This window comes from Coregonus clupeaformis, chromosome 31 (assembly GCF_020615455.1).
Source record: "Coregonus clupeaformis isolate EN_2021a chromosome 31, ASM2061545v1, whole genome shotgun sequence".
In the NCBI taxonomy this organism is placed as follows: Eukaryota; Metazoa; Chordata; class Actinopteri; order Salmoniformes; family Salmonidae; genus Coregonus; species Coregonus clupeaformis.
In genome coordinates, this window is record NC_059222.1 from 2,660,145 (window position 1) to 2,681,370 (window position 21,226).

General features: G+C 43.8%; 1 protein-coding gene across 3 annotated transcripts in view; it reads left to right on the forward strand.

Moving 5' to 3' along the window:
• The first annotated feature begins 2,735 nt into the window (after positions 1-2,735).
• Positions 2,736-21,226, forward strand: part of LOC121547176 (zinc finger protein 281) — a 40,710-nt gene continuing 22,219 nt past the window's right edge. Inside the window, exons 1-5 of one of the 3 annotated variants that reach the window (XM_041858309.2) lie at positions 2,736-2,863; positions 11,461-11,950; positions 16,250-16,348; positions 16,525-16,642; positions 17,335-17,427. In XM_041858309.2, the coding sequence (XP_041714243.1) occupies positions 11,516-11,950; positions 16,250-16,348; positions 16,525-16,642; positions 17,335-17,427 (745 nt within the window). In that variant the 5' untranslated portion in view covers positions 2,736-2,863; positions 11,461-11,515. The remainder of the gene's footprint in view (positions 2,864-11,460; positions 11,951-16,249; positions 16,349-16,524; positions 16,643-17,334; positions 17,428-21,226) is intronic. The other 2 variants (XM_041858311.2, XM_041858310.2) reach the window with 2 other exon arrangements.

A 21,226-nucleotide genomic window follows, 5' to 3' on the forward strand; every position in this document is an offset into this window, starting at 1 on the left:
GCCTTATGGTCAGATGCTGAGCAGTTGCCATACCAGGTGTAAGGGTTGGTGTGAGGTGTGACCCAGGTGCGGTGCAGGATAGACAGTAGGCAGTAGGCAGAGATGGTGAAACAAGGATCTTTACTGGTGGTCCCAAGGCCAGGATACAATATAACAGACTTGTCACGATAAAATAAAGAAGGAGCAAATTGGTCACCAAAAACAAGCTGACAGCAAAAATACTTAATACTAACTGCGACTGAAACAACAATGAAACAGGGAGAACACTTCTCAAGTACCTGTACATACGTCTTGCGATCAGACACTGATTCGTACTGCTTGGCATCGAGAAACTAGCAGAGAAAACTGAGCAAGGGAACACAGGGAAGTGAGGGCATAAATACACAGGTGAACAGGTAGACACAGGTGACACCAATAGGATCATGATTAGTCCAGACTGTGAGTGAGGAGGTGCCTAAGGTTGTCGGAGGAGGACACCTAGTGGATCGCTCCAGAACTGCGACCCCCTCCTGTAACAACCAGGCGCTGATGCAACCGGTCAGGATGCTCTTGATGGTGCAACTGTGGAACTTTTTGAGGATCTGAGGACCCATGCCAAATCGTTTTAGCCTCCTGAGGGGGGAAAGGTGTTGTAGTGCCCTCTTCATGACTGTCTTGGTGTGTTTGGACCATGATAGTTTGTTAGTGATGTGGACACCAAGGAACGTGAAACTCTCGACCCGCTCCACTACAGCCCCGTCGATGTGAATGGGGACATGCTCGGTCCTTATTTTCCTGTAGTCCACAATCATCTCCTTTGTCTTGATCACATTGAGGTAGAGGTTGTGGTCCTGGCACCACACTGCCAGGTCTCTGACCTCCTCCCTATAGGCTGTCTCATCGTTGTCTGTGATCAGGCCTACTACTGTTGCGTCATCAGCAAACTTAATGATGGTGTTGGAGTCGTGCTTGGCCACGCAGTCATGGGTGAACAGGGAGTACGGGAGGGGACTAAGCACACACCCCTGAGGGTCCCCCGTGTTGAGGATCAGCGTGGCAGATGTGTTGTTGCCTACCCTTACCACCTGGGGGCGACCCGTCAGGAAGTCCAGGTATCCAGTTGCAGACGGAGGTGTTTAGTCCCAGGGTCCTTAGCTTAGTGATGAGCTTTGTGGGCACCATGGTGTTGAATGTCAATGAACAGCATTCTCACATAGGTGTTCATTTTGTCCAGGTAGGAAAGGGCAGTGTGGAGTGCGATTGAGATTGCGTCATCTGTTGGGGCTGTATGCGAATTGGAGTGGGTCTAGGGTTTCCGGGATGATGGTGTTGATGTGAGCCATGACCAGGCTTTCAAAGCACTTCATGGCTACCGACGTGAGTTCTACGGAGCGGTAGTCATTTAGGCAGGTTACCTTCGCTTTCTTGGGCACAGGGACTATGGTGGTCTGCTTGAAACATGTAGGTATTACAGACTCAGTCAGGGAGAGGTTGAAATGTCAGTGAAGACACTTGCCAGTTGGTCCTCGCATGTTCTGAGTACACGTCCTGGTAATCCATCTGGCCCCGCGGCCTTGTGAATGTTGACCTGTTTGAAGGTCTTGCTCACATCGGCTATGGAGAGCGTGATCACACAGTCGTCCAGAACAGCTGGTGCTCTCATGCATGCTGCAGTGTTGCTTGCCTCGAAGCGAGCATAAAAGGCATTTAGCTTGTCTGGCACATCCGACGAGCGTCAGAGCCAGTGTAGTAGGATTCAATCTTAGTCCTGTATTGACGCTTTGCCTGTTTGATGGTTCATCTCAGGGTATAGCGGGATTTCTTATAAGCGTCTGGATTAGTGTCCAACTCCTTGAAAGTGGCAGCTCTAGCCTTTAGCTCGGTGCGGATGTTGCCTGAACATTTGCTCACAAATCTTTCTACATTTATTCAAATTTGAGTTTTATTTGTGAGCTATGTTGAACATATTTACAGATCATGGATTTATTTGTGATTTATGGTGAATATTTGTAAGATCTTTTTTTACATATTTACAGATTATGGTTTAATTTGTGAAATATTTTAATATGTTCACAGATAACAGTTTTATTTGTGAGTTATGTTGAATTTACACACAGATCATGGTAGACACACAGAATAAAGAAACAAATCTCACTCAATACCAGAGTCCCTGTCGTCCAAGGTGGATGAGGCAGTTTCAACTTCCTTGAAACTTGCTTCACCGTAGAAAACATTTCAATAATCATGTATACATTGAAAAACATCTGGAAACATTGCAATATTGATAAAGAATACTTCTTTACTTATTTAAATGAACTGAATACATACATACATGACTGACTGCCGGATAAAGTTAAGCTAGATCTCTATATGTGACACAGAGAGAGAGAGAGAAACCTAGCCTGTCATCACATTCATTTCAAATAATGATATGATATCAAGAAAGACTACACTGGCCTTATAATAGTACAATTCATAAATAAATTGATTAATTCACTAAATTCAACAATTTTGTGACTTCTGTCATCAGAAGCCCAACTGCATGTGTTTCATCTACAGTGCAATGATGATTGCCCATACAGAATTAAAAGTGAAACACAATAAAATTAAATAAAACTGAATATAGTGGACAATATTCCAGTCCACAATATTGACCTGACAATGGAAAAGCTTGTCGCGCTACCTTTTAGTGACACTAGCCATCTCTAGTCCTACTGCAGCAGCTCCTCTCACGACCAGTCCGCTAGACCCATAATTCCCCGCGCCAGGACAAGATGGAAGAAAGCATCGGCCGCAAGAGAACAATGTTTTGGCTATAACACCTCAAAGGAACGAACAAGGGAAGAAAATACGAACGTTTAAAGCCAGTCGCGGTCATGTGTAGGTAAATGTTTATTGAAATTGACCTTTATTTTTGAATATTTCTTGAAATTTGTCGAGTTATAAGCGGTGGAAATGTCAGACACAAATCGCTTCAGCAAGCGAGAGATGCACTCAAAGCCGAGCATCATTGTTTCTCTGTTGCATGGGCCATAAATTAATGCGGGGTTTCAGTTGGAGCGACTAGCTCGTTAGCTTTAGCTAACTGGTAAGCACAAATTTGGCTCATAGCACCCGTACTATTTGCAGTATGGGATCTAAAGTTAACTTGCACCGCAAACCTTGAGGAATGCTATAATTAGAGCTACGGTTATACTGCGTTAGCTAGCTAACAAACAGCTAGAGGCCTCCTGTAGCTCAGTTGGTAGAGCATGGCGCTTGCAACGCCAGGGTGGTGGGTTCGATTCCCACGGGGGGCCAGTATGAAAAATGTATGCACTCACTAACTGTAAGTCGCTCTGGATAAGAGCGTCTGCTAAATGACTAAAATGTAACACTATCTCGATAAATAGTCTCGAGCGTCAGAGATAACTATCTAGCTAACGTTAGTTAGTCAGATTTTATTTCACGAGCGTCGTCCCAGCCAAGGACAGCAAGCCAATCGTCTTTCATAAACGGGGAAATAAAAAACGTGCTCCTATCACACCGTGAACTAGTTAACCTTAGTGTTTGGGTTTTAATAAGACAAATCTTTCCTTTGGACAAATTAGGTCGTGCGAGCGGTAACGTTGAATCCCTGGCTAATGTTTTGCCAGCATGAGATTAGCTAGCTACTAGCTACCTGAATTTGATACAATGGTTTAATATGGCGAATTAGCATTAGGGTAACTAGTTTACTAACGCGTACCCATTATTGATTGAGCCTTCGCCTTCTACCTTCTATTTTCATAATGTATGAGTCGATTTGTTGTCATATGTGTTATTGCGTTTTGATAGTATTGCATTTATGTGACAGAAACGTGCTTTGTATCAACAGTTGACCAGGACAGCTATTTGTAGCAGGCTAGCTAGTTGCTGGCTATGCATCACAAAAGCCCAACCGCTTACCATAAAATTCAATGTCACGTAGCCAAATGGTCGGCTAGACTAAACAATACATTTGCGCCTGAGCCATTCAAGAGGCATCTGGAATAGTCAGCCAGCTAGCAGTTTTACTCCAACGACGTTACACCAAATTGTGGCTAAATCCATGGTGAAATATGGTTTGCTTTAGTTTAGTGGACCGTGTCATTTGATGTACTTTGCAGGCAGTGATTTCAGCCTACGGTTCTGTATTCTTATATTCCATTTGCCAAGGGCAGCAAATTCATGGCGTTCACATCCCCTGTAATAAAGTTGAGGTAATTGTCAGTCAGTGTCATTTTTAATGAGAATATACAATTGCACATTTTACATTGCAGAACAGTTTTTTTGTTTGGCTACAATCCAAGCTGTAGGTGATACAAAATGTAGCAAGCAACACGTGATTTGGATATAATGTTTCATAGGTAGCCTACATTTGATTGGTGATGATGGCTGTCTTACACTGGCGAAATGGCGCACACTATTCCACATGGGCCTAATGTTATGGTGATGTCTAATTGGTAATAGGTGAGCACAAGGTCATTTGAGACAGAGGTAGTTAGTTTCAAGTTTTATTAGTGGTATGTACGGGATACACATGGTATACACCGTCCAACGAAATGCTTACTTGCAGGTTCATTCTCAACAATGCAACAACTATAAGAATATTAACATAAAGTAAATGTCTCAGTAGAATATAATAAACATTTTAGCATAGGTATAATACAGGAAGGCACAATTTATAGTCCAATATTTACATGTGTTTTGGGGATTGTGATTAAATTGTGCAGGATTTAGCAATCATAATAAGTCTGGTAGCAGCAGCTGGTCATTTACATGAAAAAGGACCCATGAGCACCAATGTGTGAAGTTCATAGGAGCATGTCAAATGAAAGCTAACAGTCAATATTTTTGAGAAATTAAGGCACATGTACATTTTCCCACCATTTCCATTCTAAAAATTAGGACTAAGCAAAGGCTTTGATTTTGGGTCAAAGAGATGGAAAAGGGTTTTTGGAAAACCTCTAGCAGAAACAGACTTAGTATTAGAAATACATCAAGCCATAGTAATGTTGAATTAAAGACCCCTGCCAACTAATATCAACACAGATTTAGTTTTGGAGAAATTGTTCTGCATTCTGTAAGTTTAAGAAACATTGCCTTGAAATTCCGTTACAAAAAAAACACCACCTTGAAGATATTTTCTCATTTCTTTCCCTCATGAGGGCGCAGTGCTTAATTTGAGCCGGAACAAATTAATTTCACTGTTTGCAATGTAAAGATTATAATAAAAGCAATCTGTGTTAATTTAAGTATAATCTTCTGTAATTCTCCTGCCCCCTAAAAAAACGTAACGTGAATATGTGCCTGATATTCTAACAATTGAGTTGTGTTGGGCCGGCCTGGGTTTAGCCTATAGTTTGGGTGAAGCTTATATAGACCAACGCGTGGCCTTTGCTTTGGTGAGAGACAGAAGCGTGCCTGTATCTCTCACATAACTAGAATGAGAATCACTTGATGTTCTCTCTCTCCCTCTCTCTGCTCTGATAGACGTGAGCCTGCATCTCTCATCTCCAGTGTTGCACTAAGTCATTTATTTCCTTATAGAATCATAGCCGCGGGAAGGGTGCTCTAAGTGCCGCAGCACCCCTGATGAATTGAAATACATTTGCCAAAGTTATAGAATGACTGCTGTTTGTTCGGAAATAAATTAAATAATTCCGAACACTACACCAGGCGTAGGCCTATAATTTAGCCACAGCAGATCAACAGCTTATTTTAAAAAAATAGCCTAGCTGTGGATTGTGTAGCCCAATAACAAGGCATGCCTACAGTTGGGAACACGCGGCAAATCTGTCAGTGAGCAGCATGCAGCCAAAATGGGCCTTTCGCAATATTTGTAATACCATTGTGGGAAAACACAAATGGAAAGCAAATGGATCCTGTTGAAAAGAGAAGACTAATCTGTCAGTGGCCAACAGCATACCACCCTGCATCCCACTGCTGGTTTGCCTTTGAAGCTAAGCAGGGTTGGTCCTGGATGGGAGACCAGATGCTGCTGGAAGTGGTGTTGGAGGGCCAGTAGGAGGCACTCTTTCCTCTGGTAAAAAAAAAACACATATCCCAATGCCCCAGGGCAGTGATTGGGGACATTGCCCTGTGTAAGGTGCCGTCTTTCGGATGGGAAGTTAAATGGGTGTCCTGACTCTCTGTGGTCACTAAAGATCCCTTTGCTCTTATCGTAAGAGTTGGGGTATTAACCCCGGTGTCCTGGCTAAATTCCCAACCTTGCCCTCATACCATCATGGCCACCTAATCATCCCCAGCTTCCAATTTGGCTCATTCATCCCCCTCCTCTCCCCTGTAACTATTCCCCAGGTTATTGCTGTAAATGAGTGTGTTCTCAGTCAAATAAGTGTACAAAAATAAATAAACAAGCTATACCCTTCCAAATAGGCCTATTGAGCGAACAGCATTGTTTTACTTTAGAGATACGTTTTTGGCACGAGCGCATCGGCCATCACCGGGCTGCGCATCATTGGGTGAGTCAGTGAAACTGGAAAGCTTTTTTAGAACTATAATTTCCTACTCATATTGTACACTGTGTGTTTCCACACACCTAGGCCTAGGCTTTTGATGGATTCAAAGACAAGGTCATTTTTATTGATCTAAGATTTTCAGTTTGTCAGTGTCAAAGTAGCCTGTCATTTCGATCATTTGTGAGGTATTTAAAAAGATTATGCCAAAGTCTCCGGTCATCTAAAATTACATAGAATCGCATGAAATCAGTTTATTAAACGTCAAATTTTTTCCGGACCCCAGGCTACAATTTTTCCCCGCCCAATGTGTGCAGCTTCTGGAAGCGCGTCTACTGCTCTATGCCAATACGCAAAAGTGATGATAATGCATGCAATGCTTTATTATATAGGTGTTTAAAAAAACGGTGATAATAATGCGTTCCGGTACCTCAGAGCCCCCCAGGTCACCCCGTCTGGCTCATTTTTTGTTCCGGCACTTCCCAATTTACAAATTAAGCACTGCAAAGGAGGATAATGAACGTTCAGAAGTAAGAAGTACAAGTAGACTTACCCATTAGTTAGTGTTTTTACTGGTATCCATTTTGTTAATGAATTAAGAGATTAAAATGAGAAATTCTGCTAAAGAATCTGAAATGGAATTTCTGCAATAGAATTGGCTACAATGGGGAAATCATAGTCACAATCCACAGTTGGGTTCACAAGCTTGGACAGTACAGTAGAGAATATGGTTGGGCGATGTCAACCTTTGTCCTATCATGATTATTTACTCATAAAACTGTGTAATACGATGGTATTGCCCCCTATGAGCCAAGTCCCCCAATTTTTTTTAAATGAATAAATTTAGCAAAAAATCACCATTGGGCTATAGCGTGAAATCGCATGCTACAACTGGACAAATCATGATGAAAGAATGTTGTTGAAAGCCTAAGTGCAGGCAAATCTGTTCAAATCTTTGTTTCTGTTGGAGATTCAGGATGGAACAGGTGTGTGTCTGTCTCGCGCACATGATGGCGCAAAGTGACACTGAACTGATGAGGAACGGGCTGTCTTGCCTTAGTGAGTTAGGTTATAAATCATGGGCTGGATAGAAGCAAAGTCTACAGTCTTCAGAACTGGATGATAATCCTCCCTTAATAGGCTATTGTTTGTTCTATCTCGCATAAAGCTGTGATTGAGAATAGCCTAGGCCTATAGACTCCGACTTTCATTCTTGTTCTTTTAGAAAGTGGCAACTTTAGGACAACAGTACATTCTTCGGCTATTAGAATATTTGGGAATAAGGCTACTGTTCATAACTTTAATTTGTCTTAAAGTGTTTATGAAAGGCCTAGTAGGAGGATCGGTTATTGGCCATTTGGTTTTCTACCTCGCGTGGAGGGATTCGCCATTCAAGTGCATATAGGCAACGGCGCGTCACACATCTTAGCAATGAGCTTGAGACAGTATGCATTTTGAAAACACAGTGCATTCGGAAGGTATTCAGACCCCTTGACTTTTTCCACATTTTGCTACGTTACAGCCTTATTCTAATATTGATTAAATAGTTGTTTTCCCTCATCACACAATACCCCATAATGACAAAGCAAAAACAGGTTTTTATAAATGTGTGCAAATGTATAATATAAAAATATATATATATATATATATAACATTTACATAAGTATTCAGACCCTTTACTCAGTACTTTGTTGAATAAAGTACTGAGTCTTCTTGGGTATGACGCTACAAGCTTGGCACACCTGTATTTGGGGAGTTTCTCCCATTCTTCTCTGCAGATCATCACAAGCTCTGTCAGGTTGGATGGGGAGCGTCGCTGCACAGCTATTTTCAGGTCTCTCCAAAGATGTTAGATCTGGTTCAAGTCCAGGCTCTGGCTGGGCCCCTCAAGGACATTCAGAGACTTGTCCCGAAGCCATTCCTGCGTTGTCTTAGCGGTGTGCTTATGGTTGTTGTCCTGTTGGAAGGTGAACCTTCGCCCCAGTCTGAGGTCTTGACCGCTCTGGAGCAGGTTTTCATCAAGGAGCTCCCTGTACTTTGCTCCGTTCATCTTTGCCTCGTTCCTGACTAGTCTCCCAGTACCTGCCGCTGAAAAACATCCACACAGCCACCACCATCCTTCACCGTAGGGATGATGCCAGGTTTCCTCCAGAGGTGACGCTTGGCATTCAGGCCAAAGATTTCAATCTTGGTTTCCTCAGACCAGAGAATCTTGTTTCTCTTGGTTTGAGAGTCCTTTAGGTGCAGGCTGTCGTGCATTTTACTGAGGAGTGGCTTCCATCTGGCCACTCTACCATAAAGGCCTGATTGGTGGAGTGCTGCAGAGATGGTTGTCCTTCGGAAAGGTTCTCCCATCTCCACAGAGGAACTCTGGAGCTCTGTCTGATTGACCATCAGGTTCTTGGTCACCTCCCTGACCAAGGCCCTTCTCCCCCGATTGCTCAGTTTGACCGGGCAGCCAGCTCTAGGAATAGTCTTTGTGGTTCCAAACTTCTTCCATTTTAGAATGATGGAGGCCTTTTCTTGGGGACTTTAAATGCTGCAGAATTGTTTTGGTACCCTTCACCAGATCTGTGCCTCGACACAATCCTGTCTCGGAGCTCTACGGACAATTCCTTCGACCTCATGGCTTGGTTTTTGCTCTGACATGCACTGGCAACTGTGGGACCTTATAGACAGGTGTGTGCCATTCCAAATCATGTCCAATCAACTTCGATTTACAACAGGTGGACTCCAATCAAGTTGTAGAAACATCTCAAGGATGATCATAGGAAACATTTAGCCATAGCCGCCAGGCATTTGGAAATGTGGGCTATGCTACGTAGAACATTAGCCAATTATATTTGCTTCAAATTGCTTAAACAAGAAGCAAGCATTTCACGGTAAAGTCTACACACGTTGTATTCAGCCCTTGTGACAAATAAGATTTGATTTGAGAAGCAGTGCGTTAAAAGGTCTTTAAAAGGAACCACAACACACAGGTTTAGCTTGATAACCTTTACCCAGCCACTATTTCATAGCCTCACTCCATAGAAATAGCAATTACTCAAGCATCGTGTTCTAGATAGGCAAAGCCCAATAAATTAAATCAAGTAATTCATGGATGACTGTAAGCACACTGATTGTACATGCACCTGGGATCAGTCTAGCTCTATGGTCAGGGTTAAACCAACACCTTACTACAAGATTGCAGGCTTGCAGCCTATAGCCTCATCGGTATAACTGTCTTGTTTTGTTAGATTCTTTCTCTCTTGCAAGTAGCCACAGGAGAAAACTCGTCTAATAATATACAGTGCCTTGCAAAGGTATTCAGCCCCTTGGCGTTTTTCCTATTTTGTTGCATTTCAACCTGTAATTTAAATGATTTTTATTTGGATTTCATTGAATGGACATTGACAAAATAGTCAAATTGGTGAAGTGAAATGAAAAGAATAACTTGTTTCAAGAAAATTCTAAAACATTCATTGCGGAAAAGTGGTGCGTGCACATGTATTCACCCCCTTTGCTATGAAGCCCTTCAATAAGATCTGGTGCAACCAATTACCTTCAGAAGTCACATAATTAGATTGCACACAGGTGGACTTTATTTAACTAAGTGTCACATGAGCTGTCACATGATCTCAGTATATATGCACCTGTTCTGAAAGGCCCCAGAGTCTGCAACACCACTAAGCAAGGGCACCACCAAGCAAGCGGCACCATGAAGAACAAGGAGCTCTCCAAACAGGTCAGGGACAAAGTTGTGGAGAAGTACAGATCAGGGTTGGGTTATAAAAAAATATCTGAAACTTTGAATATCCCACGGAGCACCATTAAATCCATTAATAAAACATGGAAAGAATATGGCACCACAACAAACCTGCCAAGAGAGGGCCACCCACCAAAACTCACGGACCAGGCAAGGAGGGCATTAATCAGAGAGGCAACAAAGATAACCCTGAAGGAGCTGCAAAGCTCCACTGTGGAGATTGGAGGATCTGTCGATAGGACTACTTTAAGCCGTACACTCCACAGAGCTTTTATGGGAGAGTGGCCAGAAAAAAGCCATTGCTTAAAGAAAAAAATAAGCAAACACATTTGTTGTTCGCCAAAAGGCATGTGGGAGACTCCCCAAACATATGGAAGAAGGTACTCTGGTCAGATGAGACTAAAATTGAGCTTTTTGGCCATCAAGGAAAACGCTATGTCTGGCGCAAACCCAACACCTCCCATCACCCCGAGAACACCATCCCCACAGTGAAGCATGGTGGTGCAGCATCATGTTGTGGGGATGTTTTTCATCGGCATGGACTGGGAAACTGGTCAGAATTGAGAGATTGATGGATGGCGCTAAATATAGGGAAATTCTTGAGGGAAACCTGTTTCAGTCTTCCAGAGATTTGAGACAGGGACAGAGGTTCACCTTCCAGGAGGACAATGACCCTAAGCATACTGCTAAAGCAACACTCGAGTGGTTTAAGGGGAAACATTTAAATGTCTTGGAATGGCCTAGTCAAAGCTCAGACCTCAATCCAATTGAGAATCTGTGGTATGACTTAAGGATTGCTGTACACCAGCGGAACCCATCCAACTTGAAGGAGCTGGAGCAGTTTTGCCTTGAAGAATGGGCAAAAATCCCAGTGGCTAGATGTGCCAAGCTTATAGAGACATACCCCAAGAGACTTGCAGCTGTAATTGCTGCAACAGGTGGCTCTACAAAGTATTGACTTTGGGGGGTGACTAGTTATGCACGCTCAAGTTTCTTGTCTTATTTCTTGTTTGTTTCACAAGAAAAAATATTTTTGCATCTTCTAAGTGGTAGGCATGTTGTGTAAATCAAATGATACAAACCCCCAAAAAATCCATTTTATTTCCAGGTTATAAGGCAACAAAATAGGAAAAATGCCAAGGGGGGGGGGGGTGAATACTTTAGCAAGCCACTGTATTCTCACTCAAAACTCAAGATGTTTCCATAACGTGGATCTATACATAGCCTGATAACCTTTCTTCCCTTCTCTTCCAGGACATCCCCAACTGGCCCCATCTAGTGTTTCCCCACCTGCACTTGCCGAACAACCATGAGTATTATCCAAGACAAGCTAGGCAACGAGTTTCTGCGAGGCAACGGGGGCATGGACCCCAACTTCGCCCCCGGTATGCTCATGTTTAGCCACCTGCCGCCTGTCACCAGCTTCACCCGCCTGGCTTCGCAGTCGGTCATGGGGGGCAACCAACCCCAGGAGATGATCCTAAAAAAGGAGCGTGACTCGCCTCCCGACGCCCACGCCGGCAGCTTCCTCCATGGCATGGGCATCAAGCAAGAGCGGATGAGCGAGCTAGACTACCGTGTGCCCCTCTATGGTGTAGGAGGGCTGGGTGGCAGCTGTGGGGGAGGAGGAGGGGGCATGGGGAAGGGCAACGAGATGCTGGATATGCAGTTTGGTGGAGGCCACCACCACAACCATCAGAACATGCTGCTGCATGACCTTAGCAACGGCCGAATGGGAGAGCTGGTAAGGAAGCCATGTTTGTTGTGGGCATTGTAGTTTTAGTGGCTGAAAAGCAGCCTCACTCAATACATATAGTTTGTTGAGTGGTCACGTATGCTTTGACATTTTCCACTTTGGTACTTCCAGAGTTTTTTTCTGGATAAAAAAGGAGCTTAGGTGGTGGGTGTGGCAATGGGCAAGGTCGGTGCAGCTGAATTAGGTAGAACATTTAAGGCGCCCATCTTGGTGTTTTCTTTTATTTATGTACAGTGAGGGGAAAAAAGTATTTTTTGTACGTTTACCCACTGACAAAGACATGATCAGTCTATAATTTTAATGGTAGGTTTATTTGAACAGTGCGAGACAGAATAACAACAAAAAAATCCAGATATGGTGGCAAAACCCTTGTTGGCAATCACAGAGGTCAGACATTTCTTGTAGTTGGCCACCAGGTTTGCACACATCTCAGGAGGGATTTTGTCCCACTCCTCTTTGCAGATCTTCTCCAAGTCATTAAGGTTTCGAGGCTGACGTTTGGCAACTCGAACCTTCAGCTCCCTCCACAGATTTTCTATGGGATTAAGGTCTGGAGACTGGCTAGGCCACTCCAGGACCTTAATGTGCTTCTTCTTGAGCCACTCCTTTGTTGCCTTGGCCATGTGTTTTGGGTCATTGTCATGCTGGAATACCCATCCACGACCCATTTTCAATGCCCTGGCTGAGGGAAGGAGGTTCTCGTTCTCACCCAAGATTTGACGGTACATGGCCCCGTCCATCGTCCCTTTGATGCGGTGAAGTTGTCCTGTCCCCTTAGCAGAAAAACACCCCCAAAGCATAATGTTTCCAACTCCATGTTTGACGTGGGGATGGTGTTCTTGGGGTCATAGACAGCATTCCTCCTCCTCCAAACACTGCGAGTTGAGTTGATGCCAAAGAGCTCAATTTTGGTCTCATCTGACCACAACAGTTTCACCCAGTTCTCCTCTGAATCATTCAGATGTTCATTGGCAAACTTCAGACGGGCCTGTATATGTGCTTTCTTGAGCAGGGGGACCTTGCGGGCGCTGCAGGATTTCAGTCCTTCACGGTGTAGTGTGTTACCAATTGTTTCTTGGTGACTATGGTCCCAGCTGCCTTGAGATCATTGACAAGATCCTCCCGTGTAGTTCTGGGCTGATTCCTCACCGTTCTCATGATCATTGCAACTCCACGAGGTGAGATCTTGCATGGAGCCCCAGGCCGAGGGAGATTGACAGGTCTTTTGTGTTTCTTCCATTTGCGAATAATCGCACCAACTGTTGTCACCTTCTCACCAAGCTGCTTGGCGATGGTCTTGTAGCCCATTCCAGCCTTGTGTAGGTCTACAATCTTGTCGCTGACATCCTTGGAGAGCTCTTTGGTCTTGGCCATGGTGGAGAGTTTGGAATCTGATTGATTGATTGCTTCTATGGACATGTGTCTTTTTATACAGGTAACAAACTGAGATTAGGAGCACTCCCTTTAACAGTGTGCTCCTAATCTCAGCTCGTTACCTGTATAAAAGACATCTGGGAGCCAGAAATCTTTCTGATTGAGAGGGGGTCAAATACTTATTTCCCTCATTAAAATGCAAATCAATTTATAACATTTTTGACATGCATTCTTCTGGATTTTGTTCTCAACTCTCCATGTTTGGAGGAGGAGGAATGCTGCCTATGACCCCAAGAACACCATCCCCACCATCAAACATGGAGGTGGAAACATTATGCTTTGGGGGTGTTTTTCTGCTAAGGGGACAGGACAACTTCACCGCATCAAAGGGACGATGAACGTGGCCATGTACCGTCAAATCTTGGGTGAGAACCTCCTTCCCTCAGCCAGGGCATTGAAAATGGGTCATGGATGGGTATTCCAGCATGACAATGAACCAAAACACACGGCCAAGGCAACAAAGGAGTGGATCAAGAAGAAGAGTGGCTTAGCCAATTTCCAGACCTTAATCCCATAGAAAATCTGAGGAGGGAGCTGAAGGTTTGAGTTGCCAAACGTCAGCCTCAAAACCTTAATGACTTGGAGAAGATCTGCAAAGAGGAGTGGGACAAAATCCCTCCTGAGATGTGTGCAAACCTGGTGGCCAACTACAAGAAACGTCTGACCTCTGTGATTGCCAACAAGGGTTTTGCCACCAAGTACTAAGTCATGTTTTGCAGAGGGGTCAAATACTTATTTCCCTCAATAAAATGCAAATCAATTCATAAAATGTTTGACATGTGTTTTTCTGGATTTTGTTGTTGTTATTCTGTCTCTCACTGTTCAAATAAACCTACCATTAAAAATATAGACTGATCATGTCTTTGTCAGTGGGCAAACGTACAAAATCAGCAGGGGATCAAATACTTTTTTCCCTCACTGTAAGTATTCAGACCCTTTACTCAGTACTTTGTTGAAGCACCTTTGGCAGCGATTACAGCCTTGAGTCTTCTTGGGTATGACGCGACAAGCATGGCACAGCTGTATTTGGGGAGTTTCTCTCATTCTTCTCTGCAGATCCTCTCAAGCTTTGTCAGGTTGGATGTGGAGCGTAGCTGCACAGCTATTTTCAGGTCTCTCCAGAGATGTTCGATCGGGTTCAAGTCCGGGCTCTGGCTGGGCCACTCAAGGACATTCAGAGACTTGTCCCGAAGCCACTCCTGCGTTTTTCTTGGCTGTCTGCTTAGGGTCGTTGTCCTGTTGGAAGGTGAACCTTCGCCCCAGTCTGAGGTCCTGAGCACTTTGGAGCAGGTTTTCATTAAGGATCTCTGTCCTTTGCTCTGTTCATCTTTCCCTAGATTCTGACTAGGCCATGAGGTCGAAGGAATTGTCCGTAGAGCTCTGAGATAGGATTGTGTCGAGTCACAGATCTGCGGAAGGGTACCCAACATTATTTTCCGCATTGACAGTCCCCAAGAACACAGTGGCCTCCATCATTCTTAAATGGAAGGAGTTTGGAACCACCAAGACTCTTCCTACAGCTGGCCGGCCGGCCAAACTGAACAAACGGGGGAGATGGGCCTTGGTCAGGGAGGTGACCAAGAACCGGATGGTCATTCTGACAGAGCTCCAAAGTTCCTCTGTGGAGATGGGAGAACCTTCCAGAAGGACAACCATCTCTGCAGCACTCCACCAATCAGGCCTTTATGGTAGAGTGGCCAGATGGAAACCACTCCTCAGTAAAAGGCACATGACAGCCCGCTTGGAGTTTGCCAAAAAGGCACCTAAAGGACTCAGACCATGAGAAAGAAGATTCTCTGGTCTGATAAAACCAAGATCCAACACTTTGACGTGAATGCCAAGCGTCACATATGAAGGAAACCTTGCACCATCCCTACGGTGAAGCATGGTTGTGGTGGCAGCATCATGCTGTGGGGATGGTATTCAGCAGCAAGGACTGGGAGACTAGTCAGGATCGGGGGGGGGGGGGAATTTAATACATTTTATAATAAGGCTGTAACGTAGAACATTTTTGAAAATGTCAAGGGGTCTGAATACTTTCCGAATGCACTGTACATGCATATATAAACGCAACATGTAAAGTGTTGGTCCCATATTTCATGAGCTGAAATAAAAGATCCCAGAAATTTTCCATTTGCACAAAAAGCTTATTTCTCTCCAATTTGTGCACAAATCTGTTTACATTCCTGTTAGTGAATATGTTCCTTTGCCAAAATAATCCATCCACCTGACAGGTGTGGCATATCAAGAAGCTGATTAAACAGCATGATCATTACACAGGTGTACCTTGTGCTGGGGACAATAAAAGGCCACTCTAAAATGTGCTGATTTGTCACACAACGCAATGCCACAAATGTTTCAAGTTTTGGGGGAGCGTACAATTGGCATGCTGACTGCAGGAATATTCACCAGAGCTGTTGCCAGAGAATTTAATGTTAATTTCTCTACCGTAAGCCGCCTCCAACGTCGTTTTAGAGAATTTGGCAGTACGTCCAACCGGCCTCACATCCGCAGACCATGTGTAACCACGCCAGCCCAGGACCTCCACTTACGGCTTCTTCACATGCGGGATCGTTTGAGACCAGCTACCCAGTCAGCTGATGAAACTGAGGAGTATTTATGTCTGTAATAAAGCACTTTTCCGGGCAAAAACTCATTCTGATTAGTTTTTTACAGCCCGCTCAAGGGTTTCTATGGCAGAAAAATCCCTGACTCCCTCTCTAAAGATAGAAATTAGTTAACAGTAAAGGACCTATAGCTCCTTTGAGAATATTCACACTGTATGGGTTTGTATGGTATATCCCATCATAAGAACGTATCTGTATACATGGCCAATCTCGTCCTTGTCCTCAGATGTCTGGAAGACCAGAGAAAGGGCCAAAAGAGTCGTCAGGAAGAAGACGGAAGAGCGACGGGGAAGGGAAAGCCAGAAGAAAACGTGGAGAACCCAAGGTAGAACCCAACACATCTCTAGCATTCACATTAATTTGCATTACCAAAACGTCGCACAACAGTTCACTTTTGTGGTAATCAGCTCATGTTAACCCCCTCACACATGTTTTTTATACTTCGACGTAACAGCACAAACAAGTTATTCTGACCTTTCATTCCGTCCTGCCCCCGCACAGATGTTGGATGGCGACGGGGCCAGCCTGTCTCCCAACTCCAAACCACACATCTGCGAGCACTGCAACGCCGCCTTCCGTAGCTCCTACCACCTCCGCAGACACGTGCTCATTCACACAGGTGAGAGGCTTTCATTGCTTTTTGCATGAGAATTCTTTGTTGTTCACTAGGTGCATTTGTTTTAGCTTGACCGTGGCACCAGGTGGGTGAAGTGTGCACTTTTTAGATCAATCTATTGGTCCTAAAGTGAAATCCTCACCCACCCAAGGCACCAGGTGAACTAAAACGAAGGCACCCATTATCACTGATTTGAGTAGCATAGATGAGATCATTGGTGTGATGCAATGGATATTCTCTAAATGCTCTGTTAATGTAAATGACTCACATTTCTTGCAGGTCTGACTCTTTGTCGCAAAGGGAAATTCTTTTTTTTGTTTGTTTAAAGTGAATGTTTAGCCAAATTACAAATGTATATATAAATGTCCTTAACTTGAATGTGGTCTATGGACAAGGAGAGACTGCAATCCACGCTTTAGTTTCTGTGAACTAGACACTGCCACCAAAGCGTGGATTGCTGTTTTTGTCCGACTGCTTTCAAGGTAAGGAAACAAATGTAAATGTGTCATTTGGGTGAACCATCCCTTTTCAGATTTCACTCTTTAACTTGCCCTAACATTTTCTTCTTCTTGTGGTGTTACTCCAAATTATCCAGTTTAATCAACTGACACTCCCCACCCTTCTTGAGTGAAGCCAACCTCTGCTTTCCCCCACTGATAGTCAATTAATGTGGAGAGTGGGTGATTGTATTTCTGATCGCACAGGTGAGAGGCCTTTCCGGTGCAGTCAGTGTAACATGAGCTTTATCCAGAAGTACCTGCTGCAGCGGCATGAGAAGATCCACAGCGGTGAGTCTTGCCCTTTACCTATGACAGTCAAAGCTGTGGTCAATTCCATATAAATTCAGTCAATTCAGGAACTAAACTCAAATTCAAAGAGACAAAATTGGAATTTCAGTTTACTTCCCAAATTGATTTTTATTTAGCCTTTATTTATTTATAATTGAACCCAGCGTGCATAATTAAAAAAAAAAAAAAAAAATCAGCTGAGCATTTCATGCTTTGTGAGGTCGTTTTGGTTAGATTATTTTTTTAAATCACGTTTTTGGATTTCGGTTGTGATTTATATATTTTTTACATTAAATGCTCTTTGCATTGTGTGTTGAATTCTGTAACAACACAGAATACATTTTTTTATAAAAGTCCCATGTTAGTGACTGCCCCATTACTGCTTATCACTTATTAACCATAATTTATTCACATTACTTTACTTTAATAAAATATTTCAGTTGTGTATATTACATTAGTTTTATTTGATGACTTCATTATTTAATTCCAAGATATCATTTCATCTCTATAGAGCTGCTGTCTGACAAAATCACAATTTCAGTAGTTATTGAAAGTAAATAAGGCAACTTTTATGACTGCTGAATAAAAACGATTAATCACTTAGATCAGGGGTAGCCAACCCTGTTCCTGGAGTGCCGCAGGTACTGCAGGATTTTGTCCCAGCCAGGCACCACACTGAGCTACTTAGGCTATCACCGAACTGCTCAGTTAGCTAAGTTCAACACACCTGGTTTTCCAGGTTGGTTAAATCAAAAACATGAAGTGCCTAGGACCAGGTTTGCCTATCCCTGACTTATATAATGTATTTTCTTGTAGAGAACTCGCGAAGCAACGGCTCTGTATCCCTCTCGTGCATTCTTCTCTCTTTTACGTAGCCGGCATAAAAGAAACGCAGGCCGAACAAGTATGCACGCAATGGATTATGGTCAGGGTTTGGCCGGTGTAGGCCGTCATTGAAAATAAGAATTTGTTCTTAACTGACTTGCCTAGTTAAATAAAGGTAAAATAAAAAAAATATCGGAGGAGCTTGGTGTGGATGTATCACTGGAGGATCTGGAGCGATGACATTGGATCAGCGTGAAGCAGAAGAATGCTAAATACCCTTACATGGTAATCTTTAAGCTGTGGAACTATCAGACCAAAGTCAACATTCTGAGGGCACAGGGGGAAAAGGAGATCAAGGGACAGTCCATTTGATTCGTCCAGAACCTGTCTGCTAGGCTTAGGGAAGAAATACAAGCAATTCATTCCAATCAGACAGTCACTGGAGGAAAAAGGTCTCAACTCTGATTCCCGGCAGTACTGTGGGTATGGAAGGGAACACAGAGAATGGAGTTCACAAGTGCCGGTGAAGACCTGAACAGGCTGCAGGAAACATTTCCAGTTGAAAGGGAGCCCAGTGGCCTGAGGAGAGGCAGAAGTAGAAAAAACAGATAAGCACACTAGGCTACATACTGTGATGCCCAAGACAGCTAATCGTAACTTGAAACAATATTCCTTCAATATTCCAATACAATCTAGACTCTGTTGTCCCCAAGTAGCTGTTCTTCTCTAGGAAGTAACAATAGAATTAGCCGATGCCAATGATACATTGACACTGAAAATACAATATAAAAGAGGAAATATAGCATGTAAGTCTAATTGTCAATTCTATAGATGTGCATATGAATGGGAATGTGAAGGAGGGTGGGAGAGTGGCTGTGCGGGGGCATAGGTTATGTTGTGTGTGTGACTAAAGTAGAATGGATGAGTAAGTAAATGTATAGAGTGTAAATGTGTTTTGAAAAGGGGGGGGGGGGGGAGACTGAGGTTGGGATAAACTTGGCTTGGGAGGACAAGGAGAGAAGGTGGTGATAAGCTTGGGGGGAGGGGCAAGGTTGGTGAAGGATGGGAGGGTGGGACTTGTAAACTAACTAAGAGCTCTGGCAGATTAGGAAAGGATGTGGAATTATTGTTATTCCATGTTTGTCATTATAACTAAGATTTTAATGGTAGGTATTGGTGAGAATGGAGAGGGACTATATCCGGGAGATTGGGATGGGGTGACTGGGAGGGCATCAGACACTTCTCTGAGGTGTTCGTGGGGCCTCCACTCATCCCATTTCAGTCTCTCTGAAGACCCACTCACCCCAAGTAGACCCCCACCAGCCTCTATACTTTACCTTATAAGGTAATACAAACCAACCACAGCACTTAAGTTGTAGTCTTTAAATATATGTACAATGTATGTATCCACAGCTTTTTGGGGGGAACATTAGGAGAGGACTATGCACTAAAAAGGCATTACACCTCATGTACAAACACGTGCTGTATATATCTAATGTATACAATAACTATGTATTTATACTATGATCCTCCCATTCTATGGAATGTCCACAGCCTGTTCGTCGAACATCTCATTCCAAAATCATGGGCATTAATATGGAGTTGGTCCCCCCCTTTGCTGCAATAACAGCCTCCACTCTTCTGAGAAGGGTTTCCAGTAGATGTTGGAACATTGCTGCAGGGACTTGCTTCCATTCAGCAACGAGCATTAGTGAGGTCGGGCACTGATGTTGGGCGATTAGGCCTGGCTCGCAGTCTGTGTTCCAATTCATCCCAAAGGTGTTCGATGGTGTTGAGGTCAGGGCTCTGTGCAGGCCAGTCAAGTTCTTCCACACCGATCTCGACAAACCATTTCTGTGTGGACCTTGCTTTGTGTATGGGGGCATTGTCTTGCTGAAACAGGAAATGGCCTTCCCCAAACTGTTGCCACAAAGTTGGAAGCATAGAATCGTCTAGAATGTCATTGTATGCTGTAGCGTTAAGATTTCCCTTCACTGGACTGCCAGATGGTGAGGCGTGATTAATCACTCCAGAAAACGCATTTCCTCTGCTCCAGAGTCCAACGGCGGCGAGCTTTACACCACTACAGCCGACGCTTGGCGTTGCGCATGGTGATCTTAGGCTTGTGTGCGGCTGCTCGGCCATGGAAACCCATTTCATGAAGCTCCCGACGAACAGTTCTTGTGCTGACGTTGCTTTCAGAGGCCAGTTTGGAACTCGGTATTGAGTGTTGCAACCGAGAACAGACAATTTTTATGCGCTACACGCTTCAGCACTGTGGTCCAGTTCTGTGAGTTTGTGTTGCCTACCACTTCGCAGCTGAGCCGTTGTTGCTCCTAGACGTTTCCACTTCACTGTAACAGCATTTACAGTTGACCGGGGCAGCTCTAGCAGGGCATACGTTTGACAAACTAACTTGTTGGAAAGGTGGCATCCTATGGCCACTTTGAAAGTCACTGAGCTCTAAAGTAAGGCCATTCTACTGCCAATGTTTGTCTATGGAGATTGCATGGCTGTGTGCTTCATTTTATACACATGTCAGCAACGGGTGTGGCTGAAATAGCCGAATCCACTAATTTGAAGGGGTGTCCACATACCTTTGTGTATACAGTGCCTTCGGAAAGTATTCAGACCCGTTGACCTTTTCCACATTTTGTTACATTACAGCCTTATTCTAAAATGGATTACATTGTTTTTATTCCTCATCAATCTACGCACAATGCCCCATAATGACAAAGTAAAAACAGGTTTTTAGAAAGTTTTGCAAATATATTAAAAATAAACTGGAATATCACATTTACATAAGTATTCAGACCCTTTACTCAGTACTTTGTTGAAGCACCTTTGGCAGCGATTACAGCATTGAGTCTTCTTGGGTATGACGCTACAAGCCTGGCACACCTGCATTTGGGGAGTTTCTCCCATTCTTCTCTGCAGATCCTCTCAAGCTCTGTCAGGTTGGATGGGGAGCGTC